Here is a 22,659-nt window from a genome sequence, read left to right as displayed (position 1 = left end):
GCTTTCCCAGAGCTCTCAGTGGTACCCTCTAACTTTTGCTGTCTGATTCTAGGTACAGCCCAAGGGGTTTCTTACTTCTTGGTGCAAGACATGGAGACAACAGGAGCTGTACTCAGCAGCTTTGAGCCTGATGCCTTAAACGCAGAGAGTGGAACAACCAAAAGCAAAGACACGCCATTTTTGTAAAGTGTTGATGCTAGTTTATCACAACTAAAATGGAGCCAAGTCCTTCTTTCCACTATGGAGGTATTTGGAAAGCCCTGTACTTTTCAGTGCTGCCCACATGTGTCTCGAAACCACTAAGAAGCTAACATGCTGTTAGTATCTTATAGAGATAAAAATCCTTCCCTTAGTTCAGGTAGCTGCACATATTTAAGTAAAACATCTTCTTCCTCTGTATCCCCTGAAGGCCAGATTCTGACTGTTCTCAGAAGTGATTTGGCCTTAGCCAAAATTAAATTATTATTAAATTATTATCAAATTACAATATTAATATAACATATAATAATATAATAAAATTATAATATTATTAATATTAAACTATCTTGTCTCTTACATACATGTAGCCATAAAATAGATTCAGGCTCATTAGCATGTATTTCATGCTTTTAGAACAGTCAGATCTTTTCAAATCCTCTGAGAAACACAGGGACATGGTTCTCACTGAGTAATTATGACTGAAAAAGAAAGAATTTTCTCCAAGGAAAATTTCAGTGAAAATAAGTAGCTATTTTTTAAACATTTTTTTTAAATGGATGAATGACAGGTTCAGTTCAAACAAAAAACACAGATGCTGGATAAGTCCATTACAGCCAGTATGAACATGGATTTTGAACACCACTTTTGAAGCACAAAAAGTAGCCTGAATGTTTTCTTTTATCTCACAGGAAGTCTACACATTCACATTTTCAAATAATGAAGAAAATTTGGACAAGCAACCTTTCCACTTAAGCAAGAGACATCATGATTCCTTCTCCATGGAACTGAAGTTGAAACTTTCATACGCCTTTATTTGTGTTCTTCCAGATCTCTGTTTCAATTTGGATAATCTGATTTAATGCACAGTACACAGAAAGTGTTATGCAGTTGTTTTTTTGTTTTTTAATTATTGGCTACAAGGTTGTACCATTCCCTTTTCCTGTGAGTCTTTTGACTAACATGGAATGTGGAAGTGGCAGCAGGAAAAATGTTTTAAAAGTTGGAAAGTGAAACAAAATGTAGTGATAATTTTTATATTAGGATGTATAGAAGTGTGCTTTGGAAGAGGTCATTAAATGTTCCAAAAGGGTAAAAAGCACTGCAGGAAGCACAAAGATTATGTGAATCCACGAGTCATTGCTTCTTTTCCCAGTGTAATGCAAGTTCAAGAGGCCTGGAGGTCTCTGGATAAGAATGGAAGATTGCAAAGGACCCCTGTGGCCTGAAGTATGGTTCTGTAGCATACTTCAGCTGTAGAAAAGGAGACCAGCAAAACTATTATACCTGTCCTAAAATCCAACGAACTTTAAAAACATACAGGAAAAAAAACAGTCATAAGAGCAAGCATTATGCCCAGTAAGAACATTATGGGTTCACAGCACAAGTTCTCATAATCTTCAGTGGAGCCAAGGTCCAAAAAAACCCACCCACCTGAACTGAAAACCAAACCCACATTCTCTCCAGTAGTCCAGCCAACAGCTACCTCATGTATGTAGAGACAAAAAACTAGGCAAGACAAAGGTGGATTAGGCTTTCTTTTCTCACAGATGAAAACTGGACCTACACTGACAACAGCAATTAGACCACCATTTTGAAGAATTCAGATAGGGTTATGTGGGTTTTCTCAAAACATTTTTCCTGTAATTTGCTTGTAAATATGTGACAGAGGCTGGACATAGGATGACACAATGGTTTGGAAATGTCTTGGCTGGTGTTTGGGCAGCATTAGAAAAATGTTAGAAAGAGCTTGAGGGCTAGAAAGGAGTACGTAAACAGTGTTTTCTATGGTGAAACTTCTAGTTTGTTCTGGATTTCACAGATTATTGCTGTGGCTTATTTTGCTTTCCTACTTCTTCCTCTTCACCTTCTCTCCTCCCTCACCTCCCCCTCAAAACAAGGATGACTTTTCAGGTGGATTAATTCTCTTATCTGCACTGCAGAAATGCTGGTAATCTGTGCAAAGGAAGCATCTGGAAGAACTGGCTATTAAGAAGGAAGCTAGATAAAATCAACTCTGCCTCTCATTTGGGTTTCCATTATACGCTGTGACAACGTCTTCTGCACACAAATAGTGGAACAAATTCATTTATGTATTTGTTTTATCAGTTCTAAATTCACTGCCTTTCATTATCATTGCTTGCCCCTCAGTTCCAGAACCAGAAAACAGAATGAGCCACCATCCCATCTTCTCAGTGCCACTGTGGAAATAAACCTGCTCTTGTTAACCACACAGGTCCTTGTTTTACTAGCCCCAGCTCTGTGGAAGTTTCTCATGCTCAAATATAAAGCACATTTAACAATCCTGTATTCTGACCTTATTAAGAGTCTGAAGACACATCTCGTTCATTACAGATTTCTTCCATCACTTTCTCAATAGCATCAGAGTGAAATGAACTTTGTATATCTCCCAGGTTCTCGTAAAATTCAAAACAAGCTGCTGTTTGTATTTTCATTACAATCCACTAGAATCTTTTTAAGACAAACTAATTTCTGTTCCTTAATTTTTAAAAACAGAAAACCCCAAACCTCTCTCTGTTTCACTATCTTTAAAGATTCTTGTCTACTGTTCTTATCTTGGGAGTCATGAATAACTACCATTTTTCTACTAATATCTTCCTTCTCCTTCAGAAATATTCCCTCAAAAGATAGCCCTAGACAAATGAGAGTAAGACTCCCAATACAGCAAATTTCATGATCTGTTACAACATTGTGCTACAAGGCATGTAATTTTACCATGACGTCAAGATAAATAATTCTCTTAAAATGCAAAAAAAAATGTAAAAGGGAATTGCAGCAATGAAGTTATTTAACATATACTTTCTAAACACGTATTCATGAAATGTAAATTACTAGTTATTGAATTAAAGAATTCAATCTGGATTAATATCTTGTCATGTGAATATATGAAGTCCTGAAAAGAAAAGTACCATGAAGAGTATTTTGCTTTAGCCAAATTAAGCAGAATAGAAATTTCATAAACAGGGAAAACTAAATGGTAAGCTAGAAACTGTCTTACAATTTTAAAATAAACGTTTTGGTTACTTTAAACTGCTTTGAAGTAATTTGGATTACCTGCTATTGTTAAAAATCAAGACTTAAAATTATTATCACTAAAAAAGAAAAATAAATATTTTAAAATCAGCTAGATTGATTATGGTTTTCTCCCTCTGATTAAAAAGAAAGCAATATCATGTTTTAGTAAGTGATTTTTTTAATCTCATGGTTGTTTAATTCTTAATGGGAAGGGTTTTTTTATTAATGTTTTGATATAGTAGTGTTGGAAAACAGCACATATTTTCCTGTATTTTGATCACATGGTGTTCACCAGTGAAAAACAGAACAGGTGTTTATTCTCCTAAGCTGATTCTAACTGCACATTTTAGTGGTCATCCAACCTTTATTCAGTGACACACAAATTGTTCTGATTGTTTTAACCAATAAAGAGTATTATTTCTGTTTTACAAATTAAAATATTCCAGAAAAGAAAAATTAATAACACTATTGAGCGTGTCAAGTGAGTTAACTCTTTAAAATACACAGTACTAAAAATTTAATTGAGCTGTAGCAACTTATACAGCAGGAAATGAGCACTTGCACATGTTCACACTCACTTTAAATGAATGACAAGTTACTTACTTTCATCGTTAGAAACATTCCCCAGAGAGGTGTGACTGGAATAACGTTTGTTTTCGCTTTCATTGAGACATCGTTCAATCCAACTCTCTGAAAAAAAAAATAAAAAAAATGTTCTTTCGTTTGTCTATGCCTAAAATATAAACTTGCAACAGATAAATCTAAATAAAGTGCCAGCATTCAACAGATGGTGATCTTTAACATTTCTATTAAAATACATTTGATCTGAAAATATTTAGCAAGAAAATCCTTTCTTGTTTTCAAACTGTTGCTTTCTAGTTTCATTTTTTGGTTTTGCTTTGTTGTTGTTGTTTTTTGTGGGTTTTTTCTTTTAATCCACAGAGGCTGAAACACTTCTGGGTACAAAACAAAGGTCCTTGGGATATTCTGTCCCCTATCACATGATACATTAAAAAATAAAAATCAAGTAAAACACAGAAATTGCACTAGTTTCCAAGTCTTAGTCTGGCAAAGGCTTATATTCCTGTTGGTTTTGGAAGAAATCTTAATGGGTATAAAAATCAATCATTCATGTGAATTTTGGTTAAATCAGGGATCAAACGGAGCTCTGTGAAGCCCAGTCCCACTGGTGGAGTCCCAGGCACTACTGAGATCTTTTCCTCGCTGGTACAAGCCCAGTGTAGCAAGTCAGCAGCCACTGAGCAGCTCAAACCTTTGTCAACCCACAGTGCAAATGCAGCCACTTCTGTTCCTCCCTGTTTTTCAGTTCATTCCCACCAGTCAGATGAGTTACCTACAGCATTACACTGATTTGAATACACTGTTTTTCCTGGAAGCTATAGCTTACATCCGCTGATGACTTCAGAGGATGCATCAGCCTCGGCAGAATATACTGTTACAAGTCCTCAGGGCAAAAGTTACACCTTCTAATGTGTTTCCTTGGACAAAGTATGAAATACGAGTTCTTCAGTTTGCTTTAATCCCTGGGTATTGCTACAATAAACTGACTCCCTCATAAAATTATTTTTCAAGGGCATGAACATGGGCAGAAATGAGTTTATGCTCAGAGAGCTCCCTGTGGTCAAAGCAAGTAAAAGAAGGGATAGATAGGAAAGCTGCAAGGCAAGTCTGCAAGTTAGGACAGCAAACAACCCCACTGAATGAAGAGATGCACAAGAAATAAAGGGAAACAGGCCTCGCTGTCAGCAAACTGCCAGAGCCAGAAACACCTTCAAAGACAAGGAAACCGCTCCAGGTTCTTTTCCTTAAGCCCCCACAGCAGACAGCAGGCTACCTGCACAGCACTGTCAGTAGTCTGCCAGCCAGCAAAAGCCCTTCACAGCAGCACACTTGAAGGGAAAGCAGAAGCCCAGTGTCTTGGGAAAGCTGCCCATCTGGTTTATAGAAGATAAAAGTTGGTATGACTCCATTTCAGCACTAGATGTTAATAAACAAATAAGTGAGTAGTCACAGCCAACTACATCCTGCAGGAAAAAAAATGCTTTTTAAACCCCAGTATTTGCATCAGCTTGTGCATATTCCTCTGTACACACCCCCTCCAGTGCCAGGTAAACAAAAGGACAATGCCACCTGTGCAGAACCTCAGGAAGGGTGTGATGAGAACCCTTCAGAGCTGATTTCCAGGCCCTGCCACAAGACTCTAGGTACTGTTGCTTTGTGTACTTGCTGTTTTCAGACAGTGCTGTGGCAGCTCCAGGTTATTCCCCTCCCCACATATATACAGCAGTATCATGCTGCAGTGCTGCGTTCATCAGTACGAGCACGTCTCTGTGTGCATCTTCCTCATTCATCGTCACACTTGTGCCTAGGAAGCCTCACAGTCACACAGCCTGCTGCTTTGAGGTACTTCTCTGAAAACCATCAAAAAAAACCACTTGTTGTCAATAGATTTTTAAAGAATATTTCTTCTCCCATCAAGTTCAACAGAGCCTTGTTTAAAAACCGCTGCAAGGCTGCTGACACCAGGATGTAAAACCTGCTAGCAGGGCCTGTGAAATCAGCCCGCGCTCAGCTACAAACCCACAAGCCGGCGGCGGCTCCAACTCGGAGGCTTTCCCTGCTTGTGCTGCTCAGCTGCACGGGATGGGGATGTGTCACCTCCTTGTCTAAGGGCCAACACAACGATATGCCTGCTTTGTGCCAGATTTCTTTTGCTGCCCTAAAAACAAGCTCATAGCATCTCTCTAGTCCTGTTTTAGTACTGTGAGCTGTCTTACAGGTGAAGAGAAACTTGCTGCCGAGGACAACATCAGAGAGAGGTGCAAGAAGCCTTGGGAAAGATTACCCTACATCCTCCTCCTCCTTTCAGCACACAGCCATGGCTGTATATAATTCCCTTGGCTCCGAGCCCAGCTGCAGGGAGTAAAAGCAAAGGCGGCTGCCATTAGCGCCAAGGGGAGAGCGATGCCCAGCTCTGCCCTTTCTTTTCCTGCCGGCACTGAGAGCTGGGAAGCTGGGATGCATCCTCTTCCCTCGGCAGCAGGGAACTGGCAGCAGCCATCTTTAGTCAAATTCCCTGCCTAAGTAGTAGAGGGAAAAAAGAACAACTTTTTGAGTGTCACTCGATAACCATTTTCATCATCCGTGTTCACGCAGTGTCTCTGGTAACGGCGCACGTTTCCCTTTCTGACGGGAAAAGCAGCCAGTTTACACCACCACACAGAAAGCCTGGAGCAGGGTGCAGTTACTGGTTAATTATGTGCTGCAGCTCCTTTGGTCCTGAATCACTCTGGTTCAGCCTGCTGCAGCCTGAGTCTGGCTTTCTCTTTGTGGCCTTGCATTTAAATAGCTGATAGAAATTCTTCAGGCCTGAAAAGATACATGACCTGTCTGGCAGCAAAGAATGAAGAAAACTAACTCTTTTGAGCAAAAATGTCAGGGAGTTTATGGCAAATTTGTCAAGTTTTTTGGCAGATGACAAAATGTGACAAAACCAACTAACTATTTAAAAGTTGTATTATCTCATAAACTAAATTCTGCAAGTATAAATAAATATTCTAAAATGTAACTTCATTTAATAGGTAGCTATTTTTCTACTGTTTGTATAAAGAAAAACATTTTTACAAGGCTTTAAACTCCCAATATTAATAAAACCGCTTTCAAGTATTAAAAGAAAACACAGCTACAGCTTTGCTAAAATTTTAAATATTCCCACCCACAGATCCCCGACACAGCAACACCTGCCCCAAATAAAACAAAAGGAGAAAGCGGCAGAGCGAACAAAATCAAAAGTCAAAATTAGGTTTGACTTTTGGAAGCTCTTTCAGAGTTAATAAGATTAGATTTTGTTCCAGGCCTGAGGAACCCATGGGTAGAGCCCTCAACATCTTGAATGCTCTTGTGCTCATGACACGTGGGTGTGCCTGTCCCAAGGCAGGGCTGCAAGAAAAGGCCCATGGGGAGCTCCTGGTGTCTCCAGGCTGTTCCATTCCGAGGCTGGCACCAACCACATCACACCACTGTTCTAAACATGAATTGAGTCATGTGGGATGGAAATTTTTTTGTGATTAAAGCTGAATTATTGCACTTGGACCTTACAAAGTTTTCACAGGAAGGATTTCACAGCAGGAAAACTCACAAAATGATGGAGAGTTCAGGCAGTGACTAAGCAGAAGTGCGCATCAGACCTGATAACAGTAATGAATTGTTAACACAACTTGAGAACCCCCAAATTTTTAATGGGAAGTGCTTGTGAGAACAAAAGAAATTACATCCTAATTCAGACTGTATTTTTACTCACTGTGTTTTTAGTGTATCAAGCCTTAAGGCATTTCCTCTCCCCCTCTAGGACTCCTTCCCATCAGGAGTCCCAGCACACTGTACCCTCAATTGTACTGAAACAACAAGGATCAGCACTAGTGAAAAAGCAAAAAAAAAAACCAGATTAGGAATAGCTAGTAGTAAAAAATAGTATAGTCACTTACTCATAATTGTGACACTGTATGGAAACTATCATAATCTTACTAAGATTTATTTCTTACAAAGAAAGAAAATAATGTTTTTTTATGGCATTTTGAAGATCCATCTTCAAATATCATAGCAGCTATTTAATTTTGCAAAGGTTGAGCATGAACTGTAGTGAAACACACAACTGTGTTCCTCAGCCTTAAAATTTTTGTTATATAATTTTGTGTACCACTAAATACAAATACACTACAGTATCTGCTGTGGGATTCCTACATGAGGAAAAGGAGATCATTATTCCAACTACAATAATTTTTTGCAGTGTAAAATTTCTGACAGAATAACTCAATATTACACCAACAAAAATAATAAAAATTGTTCCAAATTAAGTGCTGAAAGATGCATTTAAAATAACTATGGAACTATTTCTGGCCCTAATTTTGTCTCTTCTCTTTTTGATCCCAATCTTTCTAAAGCTGACACATGCACTGAGGCTCAAGCACCAGAGCATTTCATTTCCATTCCATGTGCCCACCACACTCTTACCAACAGAAGTTAAAACTGAACTTGTTTTCAAAAGTGAGCAGAGCAGAAGCCTGTGCAGCTTCACCCTATCCCTACCAAGCCACTTCTTTTCAACAAACAGCATATTTTCATTTGATGGTGCTTCAAAGATTGAGCTGGGGAGGCAGGCCTGGGAGTTCCAAGACAGAAAAACACTAGAGCTGCTCAGGGGCAGGAACTTTCATAAACCATCAGAAATGAGAAGCAGAAGAACTCTTTAAATGTATCTTTGACAGATTATTTTGACATGTTATCTCCTTCAGAAGGAAAGGCTTCTCCCTCCAGAGGAGAGGGAGTGCGGTCTTACAGCAGAGGAGCCCGTGTGCTGCCAGTACATTTAATGAGATCATTACTCCTTGTTTGTGTAATGGTTATTAGCTAAGTATATTTGCAGCCCAAAGCACTCGTTACTCCCACATGGGCATGTCGTAGCAAGAGCAGGGTGAGAGCCACTGGGGCTCCTCTCTGCAGAGAAAAGGAGATGGGTGTGATCACAGCCACAGTGGCTTCTGCTCCTGCTATCCTGCCAGGAGGGTCAGGACTGGCTGCATGAACAGCACCACCTGTAACCACAGCCCCTTCCAGCCTCTTTGTGAGCCACTGCGGCTCTGCAGGGGCTGTGCCACACAGCTTGGAACTGAGTGTACCCAGAGCTGCTGGCTACAGCTCTGCAGGCATGTTAAGAGGTTTTATAAAGCTCTGTGGTCACCTGCACATCTGAGCTGCACTTTGCTCGCCTCATTCCTTACAGAGGTACAGAGAGTACAGGTTTTCCACAGTTACGCTATATCCTCTGACCTGGATGTGGTCTTACACCTGGAATAACTGGGAATCACTATTTTTTTGGAAGTGTATGAGATGAGAATCCCCATGTCCTAGAGAGATAGCCAAGGCTTTGGTAATGACAAAATTTGCACAACCATTTATTTCACCAAAGCCATTGCATGAAAATACCTCTCATGTAATTTCAGCTCTAGATTGGTTCTCATACTCCAAATTTTAACGACACCAAAAAGCATGAGAATTTACTTAGGGAGCTACAAACCAACCAGCACTTCTTCCACATAAGTTTGCTTGTCACTGAAATAGAGTTATCACTGGAAAAAGAATACAAGGTTTGCTATGACCCAAACCACTGCCTGAGCATACTTGGATGCTAACTTGGATGGCACAGCTGCAACAGACCAGCTTCTTACCTTCATTCAGGATTGGTCTTTAATTTTTTTGCCCCAGTTTCTCAAGGCAAATTTTTAAAAAATATGTAAGTAACTGTGAGCAAAAGTATCTAAAAGTAGATAAAGCAAATAAAAAGGAACTGCCAAATTTTAGTAGATTTATAAGAGGACCTGCTGGAAAAAATGAATATTTAGCAGTGAGGACAGACTTCATTTTACAGTTCCATTGACAGAGGAGGAACTCGTCTCATGCATACGAAGTCTTAGCACCCCTCTGAGTTATTTGTTCAGTGCTCTGAGAGGGAAGAGTTACTCATCTCTTCCTGCAGCATCTCTTTGCCAAATGTCTCAGTACCGGGCTGGCCAGCAACACTGTCTAGCTGCTCATCTGATCTGTTCGGCCAAGAGAAAGTGGTTGCTAACACCAGATTTAGCAGGTAAATGTAGTAACTCAAAAGAGGCTGACTGTAGGTCATGGAACCTCCCATTTCCATTTTGATAGCCCACGGTACCAACAGGAGAGTTGATGGGATGATATTCTGTATCTTTTCTTTTTAAGGAAACCATCACTGCCCTGACAGCTTCTTCTGTTGTCTGTCTCAGAGCAAGTGCTGAGGTTTGCAAGATCCGTTGAGCTTTTCTCTGCAGAGCTGATCTTGCTGAACATGGCCAGAGACATTCCAGAAGCCCAAAAACTCTGTTCATGCTCTCCATGTTTCACCGCTGCTGTGGACAGAGAACTTCTAACCTCTACAGTCGGTAAATTCATAATGTCTGAGCAGCCTGCCTGCTTTGGCCATCCCTTAGTGTGCTGCAAATCTAATTTCTAAGCACTATCTGAATGAAAGTAAGGAAAAATGAGACAGTGCATGTAATATTTTGACAAATGCAAGTGAAGGCTTCATCTTATAACACTTCAATGTTCACTTCAATGGAGCAATTGGTCATATCAGCTTATAAGGCAAATCACTAGTTTAAAACAGTCCCTTACAGGCAAAAGAGATGATCCCTTTCAGGAGTAACGATTAGGAGATAAACCTGAAGCCTGACTGTTGAACTACTAAACACCTGTTTTAGTACCTGCTGTGTACAACATCTGGTCTGAGTAAAAGAAAGGATTCATGTTCTGTATCTCTCTCAGACCTTGCAGCACAGCACTGCTGGTTACAGGCACATCTGCCACCTGTGTAATGCTGCTGGAGTGCTATGCAGGTTGGTTACAGATTTGGCACATTTAAAGCTTTTAAAGAACCCCATTGCTTGAAAGAGAAAGAAAAAAAATCACTTTATCTACAAAACCTCAGTCTACTGCGAAAACAAGACCTAAACAAGATCTTGCTTTGTGTCTGCACATTGTTATGAACAACTGTGTCTGTGACATGAGAGGGCTTGGCAGTCACTGGTTCCCATTGAGGGCATTGGACTTACCAAAATCAGCTAAAATCAAGCAGAACAAGCTACTTGGGACACCCTATCACACAGTAATTTTGTAAGATTTAGGTTTTCACAGGTGATGTTATCAAAATGTTCCTCCTCTCCACTGACAAATGCAAGGTTTGTGAGACCATACAAGGGTCACTGTCCAGCTGCTGTTCCCCTTGACTGCTTCAGCACACAGACACTCCTAGTTCACAAACCAGCTTCTCTCTGACCATTGAGGAGGACCTGCCACACAGAGCCTGGTTTTGCTCCTTTCTGCCGCAGTTGGTGCCATCGGCTGGCAAGGCACACACCCTCCAGTCAGTGTGTGCAAGCTGTCAGGAACATCTTCAAGCTCCACAGGAAATCATGCCAGTGTCCTCCTTGGTCCTGCATAGCCATCTTCTGTTCTTCCAAGAGACCTGCTCCTCAGGGATGACAGTGACACATGGCCTTGGTGCAGATGGCAGAGCCGCTACCCTGACAAGCTGCCAGATACCTCGGTGTTTTGTTTGCTAATCTAACTTTTTATTTAATTTCCAACAGGGGAAAATGTCAGGCACTCTTGTTGCAGTCCTTTCTTTTGTTCTTATTTCTTGGCATACAATTCTACTGGAACTGTTTCAGGGTTAATGGACATTGGTCCAGGACACTTTGTAGATGTTGGTAGGAATGTTTTTGTTCTTTTTCTTTAACTCATGATTCTGGTAAAGCATGTGGAGATTCACCATGATATCATAATGATGCAAAGAATAACACTCTTGAATGTGAGAGTGCTCTTTCATTTAGCCAGATCTTTACTCCTAGTATTGATTTTCTACTAAACTATTTGATAAAGTATATTAAAGACTGACATGCCATGCTTAAACTAATAACAAAAAGCACCACAATTAATTAATAATTTTTTAAAATTAATAATTTAAAATTAGTAATTTTTTAACTCCTCCAGAATACTTGAGCAGAAAAGCTGGAATTATAAGATGTGCTATTTTTCTTATGCTGTGCACTGTGCAGAAGTTCTGAATGTGATGCTTTCGTTTAAGTCAACAATATTCCTTTTTAAGAAGGTGCATCCCAAATATAGGTAAAACACTCTCAGAAGCCCTATAATACAAGATGCCTCTTCAAATTGATTCTGGTGTTTAGGGCAGCCTCTACCCTGGATCAAACAAGGAGCTCCTATCTGCCCCCTTCTCTGGAATCATGTAACATACTGCTATTGCATTTCCAACTCAATATGCATGTTAGTTAGGAGTAGCCCTTTCCCTCTCCCAGTCACACACAGATGCTATCTATTGTTTCATTTAGAAAAGTAAGTTTCACCAGACCAGTAAATGGCTGCATGGTTTTTGTTTCACCAGGGCCATCCCTCATTCAGCGGCAAAGCAAACGTCACTCGGTCCGATTTCAGTGCAGTGACATTTCCTCACATTCCCTTAGTGACACCAGTATTTGACCAACTCAGCTCTCCCAGGGCTGAAATTTAACTTACATGGCTGTGCAATGTGCAGCCAATCTTTTCCTGCAGGCAGCAAAGTGTGCCCTCATGCTTCCACAACAGGATGTGTTATGGCTCCTCAGGCCTTCAGGTTCTGCTGCATGACTCGGTGGAAAGGCTATCACTGTCTCCAATTTAACCACTTCTTTCCAAGAAAATGCACACATGCCTCTTGATCACTGCCAGACCTATTCTTCCCCAGAATAAAGTTCAGAGTCTACTGATGCCCTTCTTGCCCCAGATTCCACTAACTTCTTATGCTATAGGATTAACGTGAGACACACAAGTCAGCTCATAGGGCCTTAAATTCTGTATCTCTCCCGTCTCTTACACTCTGCAGCAGTCTCTGCTCTCTAGCTTCTGGGTTAAACATTCCCAGCTGCTGCCATGGTCCCTCAGCTCACCACTGTGCATGAGAAGACATGGAGTCCTCAAATCCTTAATTCAGCTCTGCTTCATTATTACACCAGGCTGGAATCATTTGGCTGCGGAGAGCTGCAGCTCAAGAAACAGAATTTGCATCAAGCACTCATGAAATGCTTCCCTCTGCCTCAAGAGCTGATGAATCCAGCAGACAGGCCAATTTGGCACAGAGATGGTAGTAGATCAGTAAGACAGGCCCACAAAGATGACAAAATGAAAAGATGTGAGATATGGGTGGGGGATACACAAAACACTGGTTGTGGGGCTGAGGGGGGAGAGAGAGGAGGGACAAGGCTGGTTGTTGGAAAGGAGGTGAGAAAGAAAGGGAAAGGAAACAAAAGAATGAATGAGAAAGAAAAGGGCACAGTCAGAAATAAAAGATAGGAGAAAAGAAAGTAACTATAGAGACTTTTAATTTTATTTTTTTTAATCAGGAGAAAAGAGGAAAGCTCCCAAAGGAATGAGTCTACAGTAAATATTTCTCATTAGAAACAGCATCCAGTCAAGCAGACTGAAAGAACATGAGAAGACAGACCCAAATGTGCACAGAATACATGACTCAGGTGTTAGGACATAATTGTAGTAGTAGGAAAGAGACAATCACTTGACTGAAAAAGAGTGTGAACCAGAGGATAGAGGTATTACATCTACTCAAATGGTGGCCCCTTTTCCTCTCTTTATGTATATCTACTCCATATCTAGCTGTTGCTCCCTACTGTCAAAGGATGCAGTCATCACATCATTCATGACCATTTTGTGGGTAAATATGGCACACAAGACAGAAACAAATGAACACAGTTTCTCTCGGCTCTCAGAATAAACACAGAGAATATCTGCCTACCAAAACCAGCAGAGAGAACATTAATAAATCATTGTAACACTCCACACACACACAAAGAACTAATTTGTGTATACAGAACTAGCATTTCATGCTGTTAACTTTACAGTGTAAATATGGTTGACAAAAAGACTTTGCTAAGTCTTGATGTGCCTAGACTTACAGATTTGTAAAACTTGTATGAATTTAGTCCCTTCCAAACTGTCTTTCCTTCCTTTAGAAAGTACTATGAAAGTAGACCAGTGCTTTTAAAACTAGGAGCCTGGCTCTTCTGAGAAGACTCCAGTCTCCTCTGAACAATATGCAAAGCAAACTCAGGGAGGGAACATGAGAAAAAAGAGAAGTCTTCTTTCCTCCTTCTTTTTTTGCCCAAGACTCACCAAAACAAGAGTCTAGTATTGAATATTCAGCACTGAATGCTAACTGCTCAATAGACAGTCTGTTTGCAGAGCTCAAAGTGGAAATGACCCAGCAAGGAGGAGAGGTGAACAAGCTGCTCCATCCATGTGATTAAACTGCTCTGTAAATGCAATCCTCCTCACTTCTCCCCACCCCATTACAATGGAGCCCCATTTGCTGCCCCTACCACAACTCATTTTCAAAAAATGTTTGCATTAGAGGGGCCCCTACATCAGTATTGTCCCCATGACTCTACATTTAGGATAGGAATGTGAGTTCCAGCTCTGGAAAAATCTGTGCTAGCCAGGCAGTCCAACCAGCAGGCTGTGTTACTGCCACTGCCTGGGAGAAGGGAAGCATGGGCACATTTTACAGAGGAGCAGAGCACCCAGCTGGGAACAGTCCCTGCTTTCTGCCTGCATGAGGCATGGAGTAAATCTCACCTAGCAGCTGCCTTCTTCTGCCATGGACCATGGAAGTCTCTTAAGCACTCCTCTGAGGTAGGACACTTTGGTGTATACACAGTGAACACCCAAGAGGCCAAGCTGGGACAGAGGCTGGTGTGCAAACACAACTCACCATTTAGCAAATGTGTTATTTGCATCCTGCCTCTCATAAGGCCAAATTTCCCTTGATAACAAAAACATAGCTCATTCTACCCTTAACCCCAAGAGGCCCAAAAGAAACAGCCTCTTACTTACACAAGGCACACATTTCAGACCTGTCATGCTGAGAATTCCTGCTCTGGCTCTTGCATTACATTGCCCCCAGTGAGACCTCTGTCTCACATGCAGCACTGGGCACAGCTCCTTTCCTGCTGGCCCTGAGGTGCCAAGCTTGTTAGCCAGCAAATCTCTGCCCTGCTGCTTAGCCTGCTCTGGCAGAGAGAGACCTGGAGCTGAAGGGCTGTGCTGAGGGGTGGGTGATGCCCTTGCACCCAGGAACACCCACTGCAGGAGCGGGCATCTCTCATCACAGGACAGCACACATCTGCTTTGTCCTGACACAAAGTATTTGGGGACCAGGACTCCACTTTTACACTGCCTTGCACCGTATTTTTTACAGCATCTATCAGGCCACTGTCACCTTAAGGATCAGCCAGGAAATTTTGTTTCCCCATGTTGTTTAAGCTTTTTAAGGAGTAAAGGAGCAGGAAGTATTTTACTTTCCTCTGAGCATCAGAGATAGCAACACCAAGGAGTAGGGTACTAAAAGCTAATGGCATTAAGTACTCATTTGCTTAATTAGGTCATCCTACCACATGGTCATGGTTAAACTGATGAGGGTGGGAACCACAGAAGTCAGGTTGTTGAGGATTTTTTTCCCCTTTGAAGGGTAGGGCTTTGTCTGCTTCCTACAACCATGAATTTTAATCAACAAATGGTCTGTTTTTCAGACAGATCCTAGAATATTAGGAAAACATACAGCCTTCCCTGCTTAGCCTCTGACACAGATGTTGGCCTTTTCCAGCAGATTGCACCTTTGTCATAGGGTGCTGAAGTGTTCTCAGTTGTCAAAAGGATGTTCTGTGGGGTCTTTTGAATCAGGTGTGCATTGTTGTCACTATGGGGGAGCCAGCTCTGAAATACAGGTGATTCCCCCCAGCACTGGATGACCACTCATGAATGAGACCCCTCTAAGGAATTGGGCTCTCCCTCCATTTTTCCTTCCCTGAGCTGTAGCTGAGGTACTTCAAGCACTACTGAAATAGTTTAGCATTAAGAGGGTTCTAGAAGGGAGGAAAAAAAAAAAAAAAAAAAAAGTGTGTTAGCCCTTCTAACATTGCATTTAGTGGTACCTCTACTTTTTGCTTTTTTCACTACTTTTTAATTTTATCATTGCATTTCTGGTATTTTATTGCTTTACATGTATAGCACAAGCTAGATCTGAACATACAGAACTATACAAGAATGGAAAGCTCCTGCCTTCTTTTTTTCTTTGTTGACTTGTAGATCTCATTTGCAAACTTACATTTGTGTATAAGACATTTTTCATATAATTAATTTTACCTGATTTAATATGAACATCTGTAAGTCTTGCCCCAAACCAGCTGAAGAAACAGGAGTCTGATAGTATAATTCTAAGAAGTGGAAGTTTAAAAAGAGAGGAAAGAGAAGGGGAATGGCAAGTATTTCTACTTCTAGTAACAGTAGTCTTTAATTTATTTATTTTTTAAAAAAAGGCAGTAATTTCTAACATTTGAAACTTGCAGTCCTCCCAGGCAAATACCAGGGTTTGTTGGGTTTTTTCTCAGGTACAATCTCAGCAAGGAAATTAAAGCCCCTAGAGAAGAGGATTTTATGGTTTTAATCATCTCAGTCCCTGCCATGGGGTTCATGAGCACCCAAGCTCCGGCGTGAAGTCTGTCGGAGTGATGATCGCAGCATCAGACCGTGCCTACAGCCAGCCTAGAGAACAGATGAAATCCCAGAACTTGTCCCCAGCCTACCACTCTGAAATTAATGCTTCCAATTCCCAGGGCCGTAAGTTTCATGGGAATCAGTCATTCAGAGAATGTTCCAGCTATCTGAAATACATTGTTTGCTTTATTTGGTGTCTGTTTGATAATATTTGGTGTTCTGCACAAAAATTCTTGGCATAAGCTGCTAATTAATTGTGAACACATCGTTCATAGCTTGGTTCCCATAACAACTTCCATCTCAGAGAAATTAAGTTAAATTACCAATAAAAGAAAACAAAGTCCTTAACTGTAGCTGAAGTGAAGGAAACAAGACAGCACTGAGCCCCACATTTCACATTTCAGTCTTGAGGCAAATTTAGCTGCAAATGAGCTTTCTCTTACTGGGTGCATTGAGAACCAAAGCTCTATTTAACCCTCTCGACTTTTTCCTGATTTCAAATTTATCAGAAAAGGAAGAATGGCAGAAAGCATTTAATCCTATATGTGTTTATATGCAGAGAATGAAACCACAGCTCTTGCAGCAAGCAAGAAAGATTCTGACACCAACTTTACACACCATTTCTAACACTGGCTAGTATTTTATAGCTAATAAACTACTCTTTCAAATCTCCTGAGAGAAAATAAATGTAAACGAAGACAGGCCAGTACTGCTAGCTATGCGTGTAAAATAGCTACAATTAAGTTATTACACATTCCTAGCTGTGGGGAGCAATCATTACATGTTAACCCTGGGCATCTGCCCTCTCTCAGGCACACACATGGACTTCAACAGGTGTTTCCCTTGTGGAGCCTCTGCAGGATCAGAACTCATCTCTAACAGAAAATTGTATTAGTTTTAAAAGTCCCCAGAAGCTCCCTGGCACATATGTACTATTCTATAGGTTCTAAACGGTGTGTGCAAACATGCCAGTGGTCCAGATATCCTAAAAAAAACCCACAGGCCTCCACTGGCTTAATCATCACCACATACTCTTCCTTCCTACACTTGTTATCTATAGGATCGCTCAGCCATCAAATATCCTTTAGGCTATCCATCTTCCTAACCAGTATGTCAGCCATCAAATCCCCTCGGCTGCCGAGACGCTGGGCTCCAGCAGGGTTGGGTCGTACCGGGTACTCATTTTCACACACCAGAACAAACCAGCACACCAGAAAATCCAGCACAGATGCAGGGAAACAGACAAATGGGTGAACTCAGGAAATTCACAAACCTCAGCACTCACAGAATTGTGAGTTAATTATTTGGACTCCAGTGTCACATCAAGTATCCCCAAAGGACTGACCTTATATTTGTATTAGTTACATGACAGCCTACCACTGCTCTCAAGGCACCGTTTTGAACCATCAAACCCCAGCTGTATTTAGGGCCACATCTTCAAAAGTCTTCATCTGAAGAGGTACTAACATTTCCTCACGGCACAGATTTCAGTGATCCCACAGTTTGATCTTCAATTTGCTGTGCTAAAATCCTATGAATGGAAATAGTATTCCAGAGGATGAACCTCTTTATGACTGCCCTAACTTGCAAACTAGCTGCAAATTAAGCTAACAAAATGCAAAGGTGTTTATGTTCATAGACACTGCAAATTTTACAGCTACGCTAACCTTCTTCCTTGCCTGCACACTCACTGCACTGCCAGCTGAAAACCAACCTTATTTTCTAAAGGCAAGCAAGCCAACAACCCTGATGGAAGCAGGATACTCTTCTGACGACTTTCTGTGGGACAGCTGTAGCAGCATCACAAGTATCTTAGCACAAAATGATCGCTTCTAATTTTGATAAGGTTTTTGGCTCAATATATGTCTACTATAGTAGAGGTGCACCTGAAACAGACCAGTTGAGGCTACAGGTTTCTTTACAGTCCACACCCAAAAGTTTTATCTGTCAGAATCCAGAGTCCCTTTTGTAATGAGGGTTACACTCAAATAAAATCTTGAGGACTGTGAACTGTAAATTGCAACTTAAATAAACTAAATAGTTCCCTACAGTTCTATGGCTATTCTTATGCAAAACCTTCTTTTAATTCTTTTTTCTTTCCATCCTCTTAAAGATCTTTAGTGCAGATAAATATTTCAGAGCAGTGAAAAATACCACAATTGCCTCTCCCTAAGGATTTTAAAATTAATTCATTAGCAGACAAATAAAAAAATCGTTCTTCTCTCTGAGTCAGGCTCAAAAGATGAACTTCTTCGGTCAAGGCAATTTCACCACATTTCAAAACCTCTAAGAAAACCCGACAGATTTTACAAAGTTATTAAAACCCCCTCAGGAATGAAGACCTGATCCAGTGACAGGACCTGGGTTTAGATCCTTGTTCGGCTGCTGCTGAGGGCAGAGGGAGCTGCCAGGAATCGAGCCCTGCCGCACAAACATTGCCCGCAAAAACGCTGCAGCTTGCAGGAAGGAAAATATTTTTTTACTGGTTTGTTGTTTTGGCTTTTTTTTCCTATTCTATTTCTTTCATTTGTAAAATCTTGTAAGATACAAAATCACATAGGACAAATATTCAGGTTCAACTATATAAAGGACCAGTGGTATTTCTTCCGCATCTCCATATCATATCAAATTTAGGATTCAAATGAATCATTGGATTATCCTAACTGCTCAGCAGGTTAGAGCCTTTATAAACACAAATTCTAAAACAATAAAAAACATGAGGGATTTTTTCTCCTTATTTGAATAAAAAAGTATGAAAAGTACTCCAGGAAAGTACAGGAAAAAAAGCCAATAGCAAGTTTCCTGTTTACTGTGTTGCAATAAGCAAAGCAAACAGTTTTCAGAAGCAAAATCAACCATTGGTTTGGATTAAACAAATCAGGACCTAGGATCACTCACTTTAGCATCTTATATACATTCTGAAATATCACAGCTCCATTCCCAACTAGCATTCAAGTATTTATTATCAATACTGATAATTTCATTAATTGAACCAGGATATGAAAGCCATTAATTCTCTTCAATCAATGCTTAATATGCTAGATCCTTCTTAAATGTCAAGCTCGTAGCAGAGGTCACCCACCACTGCCGCAACACCTGTCTATGTTGATAAGAAGATAGACTGAAATCTGGCCACTGCCACAAAGTTTTCAACCCAGGCGGTGGGAGCAGCTTTTCGTGGTTCAAACAAACTGCTTTAAGGGCCTAATCCCAACGTCCTTGACAGCACTGAAAGGCTTTCTGCTCATTTTAATGGGCTTTGGATCAGCTCCTAAGTCTCAGCTTCAAGTCCCAAGGATCTCATCCATCCAGCGCCTGAAAGCCAGCAGAGGTTTTGCCCAACACTGAAATGGCGAGGGATATTTAGTGAGTTGGGCAGGAAAGTTGCGCTCCAAGAACGCGCCTCTGTTTCCTCGGGCTCCCTGAGCGGCGCGGCGGGGCCTTCCCCGGGAGTGCGGCGGGGCAGGGAGCGTGGCAGCCCGCCGGGAAACCCAGGGCTCCCCGCGTCCCCGCTCTCCTGCCTGGGACGGCTCCCGCGGGGCAGCGCGGCGAGGACTGTGTCCCTCCGGCAGCGCCCCGCACGCACCGTGCCGATGTCACTAGGTGGGGCTGCGGACGAGGAAAGCCGCGACGGGAGCTCGGGGTCGCCCGCAAAACTTCCCCCGCCAGCCCCGGCCGCCCCTCGGGGAGCCCCGGGCGCTGGCCCCGAGCACCCAGCCCGCCCCCGCCCGCTTGCCAGCCCCGACTGCTCCGGGGTGAGACGGGGCGCGGTGCCGCTGTCCCCGGTCCCCCGGCAGCTGGCGGGCACGGAGCTGTCGGGTGCCGGCGGGGCTGGGCGGTGAGGGCAGGGCCGAGAGCAGGGCAAGCTCCAAAAGCCAGATACAGCCCCCCGGAATGACCCCTTGGTGCCCCACAGCGAAGGGGCGGGGGAGCCCGGCGGAGGCTGCACACTTCCCCGGCAGCTCGACGGCTCCCGGCCCGGCTCGAGACACCCGGGGCCGGGCGGCCGCCTGGAGGGCTTAAAGGCGGCGGCAAAGCGATGGATGAAACATACCGCAAACCCAGCGAGAAGGGCGTGTGGCCCTACTGTGTGGGTGCCCCACTCCGCGGCTGCGGGAGAACCCCGAGGGCAGCGGGAGAACCCCGAGGGCAGCAGGAGAACCCCGAGGGCAGCGGGAGAACCCCGAGGGCAGCGGGAGAACCCCGAGGGCAGCTCCTGGCCAAGCGCCTCCGCGCCGTGCCTGGGCTGGGCCGTCGGGGCCGGGCGCTGCTGCGGGCGCGCTGCCGCTGTCCCGCCGGACAGCCGCGGCTGGGGCCTCTCCGGGAGACAGAAAGCCCTTTGGCCTTGGTGACAGCCCCCACGGGTCACTCCACAGGTTAGAGGAACGAGAACTAAACCCGATAGAAGCACACGGCTCTGCTGGGGGAAGGTGAAGGATCCAAACTGTTCCCCTAGCTTAAAATTAAAATCGCGGGTGAATTTTATTTATTTATTTTTAATCCCGGTGGTTTAGGGAAAATCTGTTGAAGATGAATTAAAACATGACTGATTTTTTTCAATGAAGCCATATTTCTCCACAATGCAAAAGGATCTTTACATAACAACTGAAACTCAGGAGAAAAGCTAATTGGATTAAGTCCTGTGAAAGGGAGGTTAAGGTGTCTGAATGAGACAACTGCAAAGCTCCACTTTTCTTGCCATCTGCTTAGCAAGACTAAAGTGTTTTCTGATTAATATTATCTTAATCAATCATGCTGCCACTTATTACAACCTTACTGAAATTAAGAAACGAATAGTACGAAGGCTGAGCCCGAGAATGGACAATTTCTAAAGGAGGGACAGAAAACGCGGGGCTTTTTTTGTTGGGTTTGTTTTTTTTTCTTTCCCTAAAGACCCGTTCCTCTCGACAACGAGATGTTGCCAGCAGTCCCCTTAACCCCGCCTCGGCAGTGCCGCCGGACAGGAAGACAATTTTCTCTAACACACTCTTAGTCCCTGCACCCGCTCTGATCCGAACTCAACGATTCCTTCCTCGCCGAGCACTTTCTCCCCGGAACAGCCCGCCTGGGTTTTGTCCCGGGGACCCGGCAGTGAATGTGGCCCAAAGCCGGCTGGTGTCGCCGGTGGCAGGCGAGGGGCCGAGCCTGCCCGCTGCATCGAGCGCCCCGCGCCGGGACCGCTGCAGGGACAGCCGAGCCGGGGCGGGCAGCACTCTTCCCCTTCTCTCTTTCCCTCCTTGTTTTTAATCAATATTTAAAGTTTAGAAAACGCCCATCGGCCGCGTTGGGAACGAGGGATGAGAAAGACCTCGGCGCGTTTGTGGCGGCACGGAGCGAAGCGGTTCCGAGGCAGGACTGCCTCTCCCTGTCGCCCCTTGCCCCGTCTGCACCCGCACCAGCTACACCGGCACAGCAACCCCGGGGGAGCCGGGACGGAGCTTCTCCGGGGCTGCGAGGGAGGGGAGGAACGTGGCCCTCCGAGGCCGTCGGGGAGGCGCGGAGGGGACGCGATCCCGCTGCGGGGCTGGGGCAGCTCGGCTCCGCGGCCATCTCGCCGCAGGGCACGGCGGGCACAGCCGGCACAGCGGCTGCCGGAGGGGACGGGACAGATGAGGAGCGGGCGGCGGGAGGGCCGTCCCCGGGCTGAGCCCGACCTAACCTGCGAGCTGTCTGCCTGGGGAACGCCTGGGCGGGCGGGCAGGGAGGGAGGGGAGAAGGAGGGGGTGTTCTCCTGTGATATAAAATACATGAAGTTTTCAGAGGTGACTGTGGCGACCGCCTGCCCTCCTCTGCTCGCGGGAGCCCGGGGGCTGCGCTCCGCTCCGAGCGGTGGAAACCGCGGGAGCGCGGGCAGGGCGGCGGGAGGGAGCGGGAGAGCAGTTCCGAGAGGCTGCGGCTGACAGAGGGAAGACCTAGGCCTGGGCCCTGCCCCACGTCCCTCACGGCCACCCCCGGGCCGGGCCGGGAGGCAGAGGCGGCCCTCGGATGGCGGGGCTCGGGCTGCGGCCCTCGGGGCGGGCGGCCTCGCCTCTGCGGCCGAACCTGTCCCCTCCCGCCGGGCTTCTCCCCGCTGGCGGCGCCCGCTGGTGGTACTGCGGCCGCCGCTCTCCCGCCCGGATACGGGACCGGCCAGAGCATCTTTTGGTGGTACAGGGAGAGAGAGACACAACTCTGTCCTTCCACAAACTTCTTCTGTCCGAATCGGCCCAGCCCGACTTTGCCCGCGGGACAGGATGACCTCGGTGCTGGGTTTTCTCTAACCCACCA

At 43.9% G+C, this 22,659-nt stretch overlaps 1 protein-coding gene and 1 long non-coding RNA gene across 9 annotated transcripts in view; one reads left to right on the top strand and one right to left on the bottom strand.

Annotated features, from left to right (window-relative positions):
- Positions 1 to 22,659, bottom strand: part of RFX4 (regulatory factor X4) — an 89,574-nt gene that overhangs the window by 63,580 nt on the left and 3,335 nt on the right. For 4 of the 8 annotated variants that reach the window (XM_086887209.1, XM_086887205.1, XM_086887207.1 and 1 more), the window contains exon 2: positions 3,835 to 3,921. Coding sequence is in view for 4 of the 8 variants with exons in the window: in XM_086887205.1 (XP_086743331.1) it covers positions 3,835 to 3,921 (87 nt within the window). In the remaining 4 variants the exon portion in view is untranslated. Of the gene's footprint in view, positions 1 to 3,834; positions 3,922 to 14,733; positions 15,250 to 22,659 lie in introns of those variants that run through there. The other 4 variants (XM_086887211.1, XM_086887212.1, XM_086887210.1 and 1 more) reach the window with 3 other exon arrangements.
- LOC111937410 (uncharacterized) lies at positions 15,336 to 16,783 on the top strand. The gene is made up of 2 exons (XR_002868619.2): positions 15,336 to 15,719; positions 16,287 to 16,783. It is a non-coding gene; the product is annotated as an uncharacterized LOC111937410 (long non-coding RNA).

Source organism: Cyanistes caeruleus, chromosome 4 (assembly GCF_971803275.1).
Source record: "Cyanistes caeruleus chromosome 4, bCyaCae1.hap1.1, whole genome shotgun sequence".
In the NCBI taxonomy this organism is placed as follows: Eukaryota; Metazoa; Chordata; class Aves; order Passeriformes; family Paridae; genus Cyanistes; species Cyanistes caeruleus.
The sequence above is the reverse complement of the archived record's forward strand: the minus strand, read 5'-3'. Positions and strand labels throughout refer to the sequence as shown.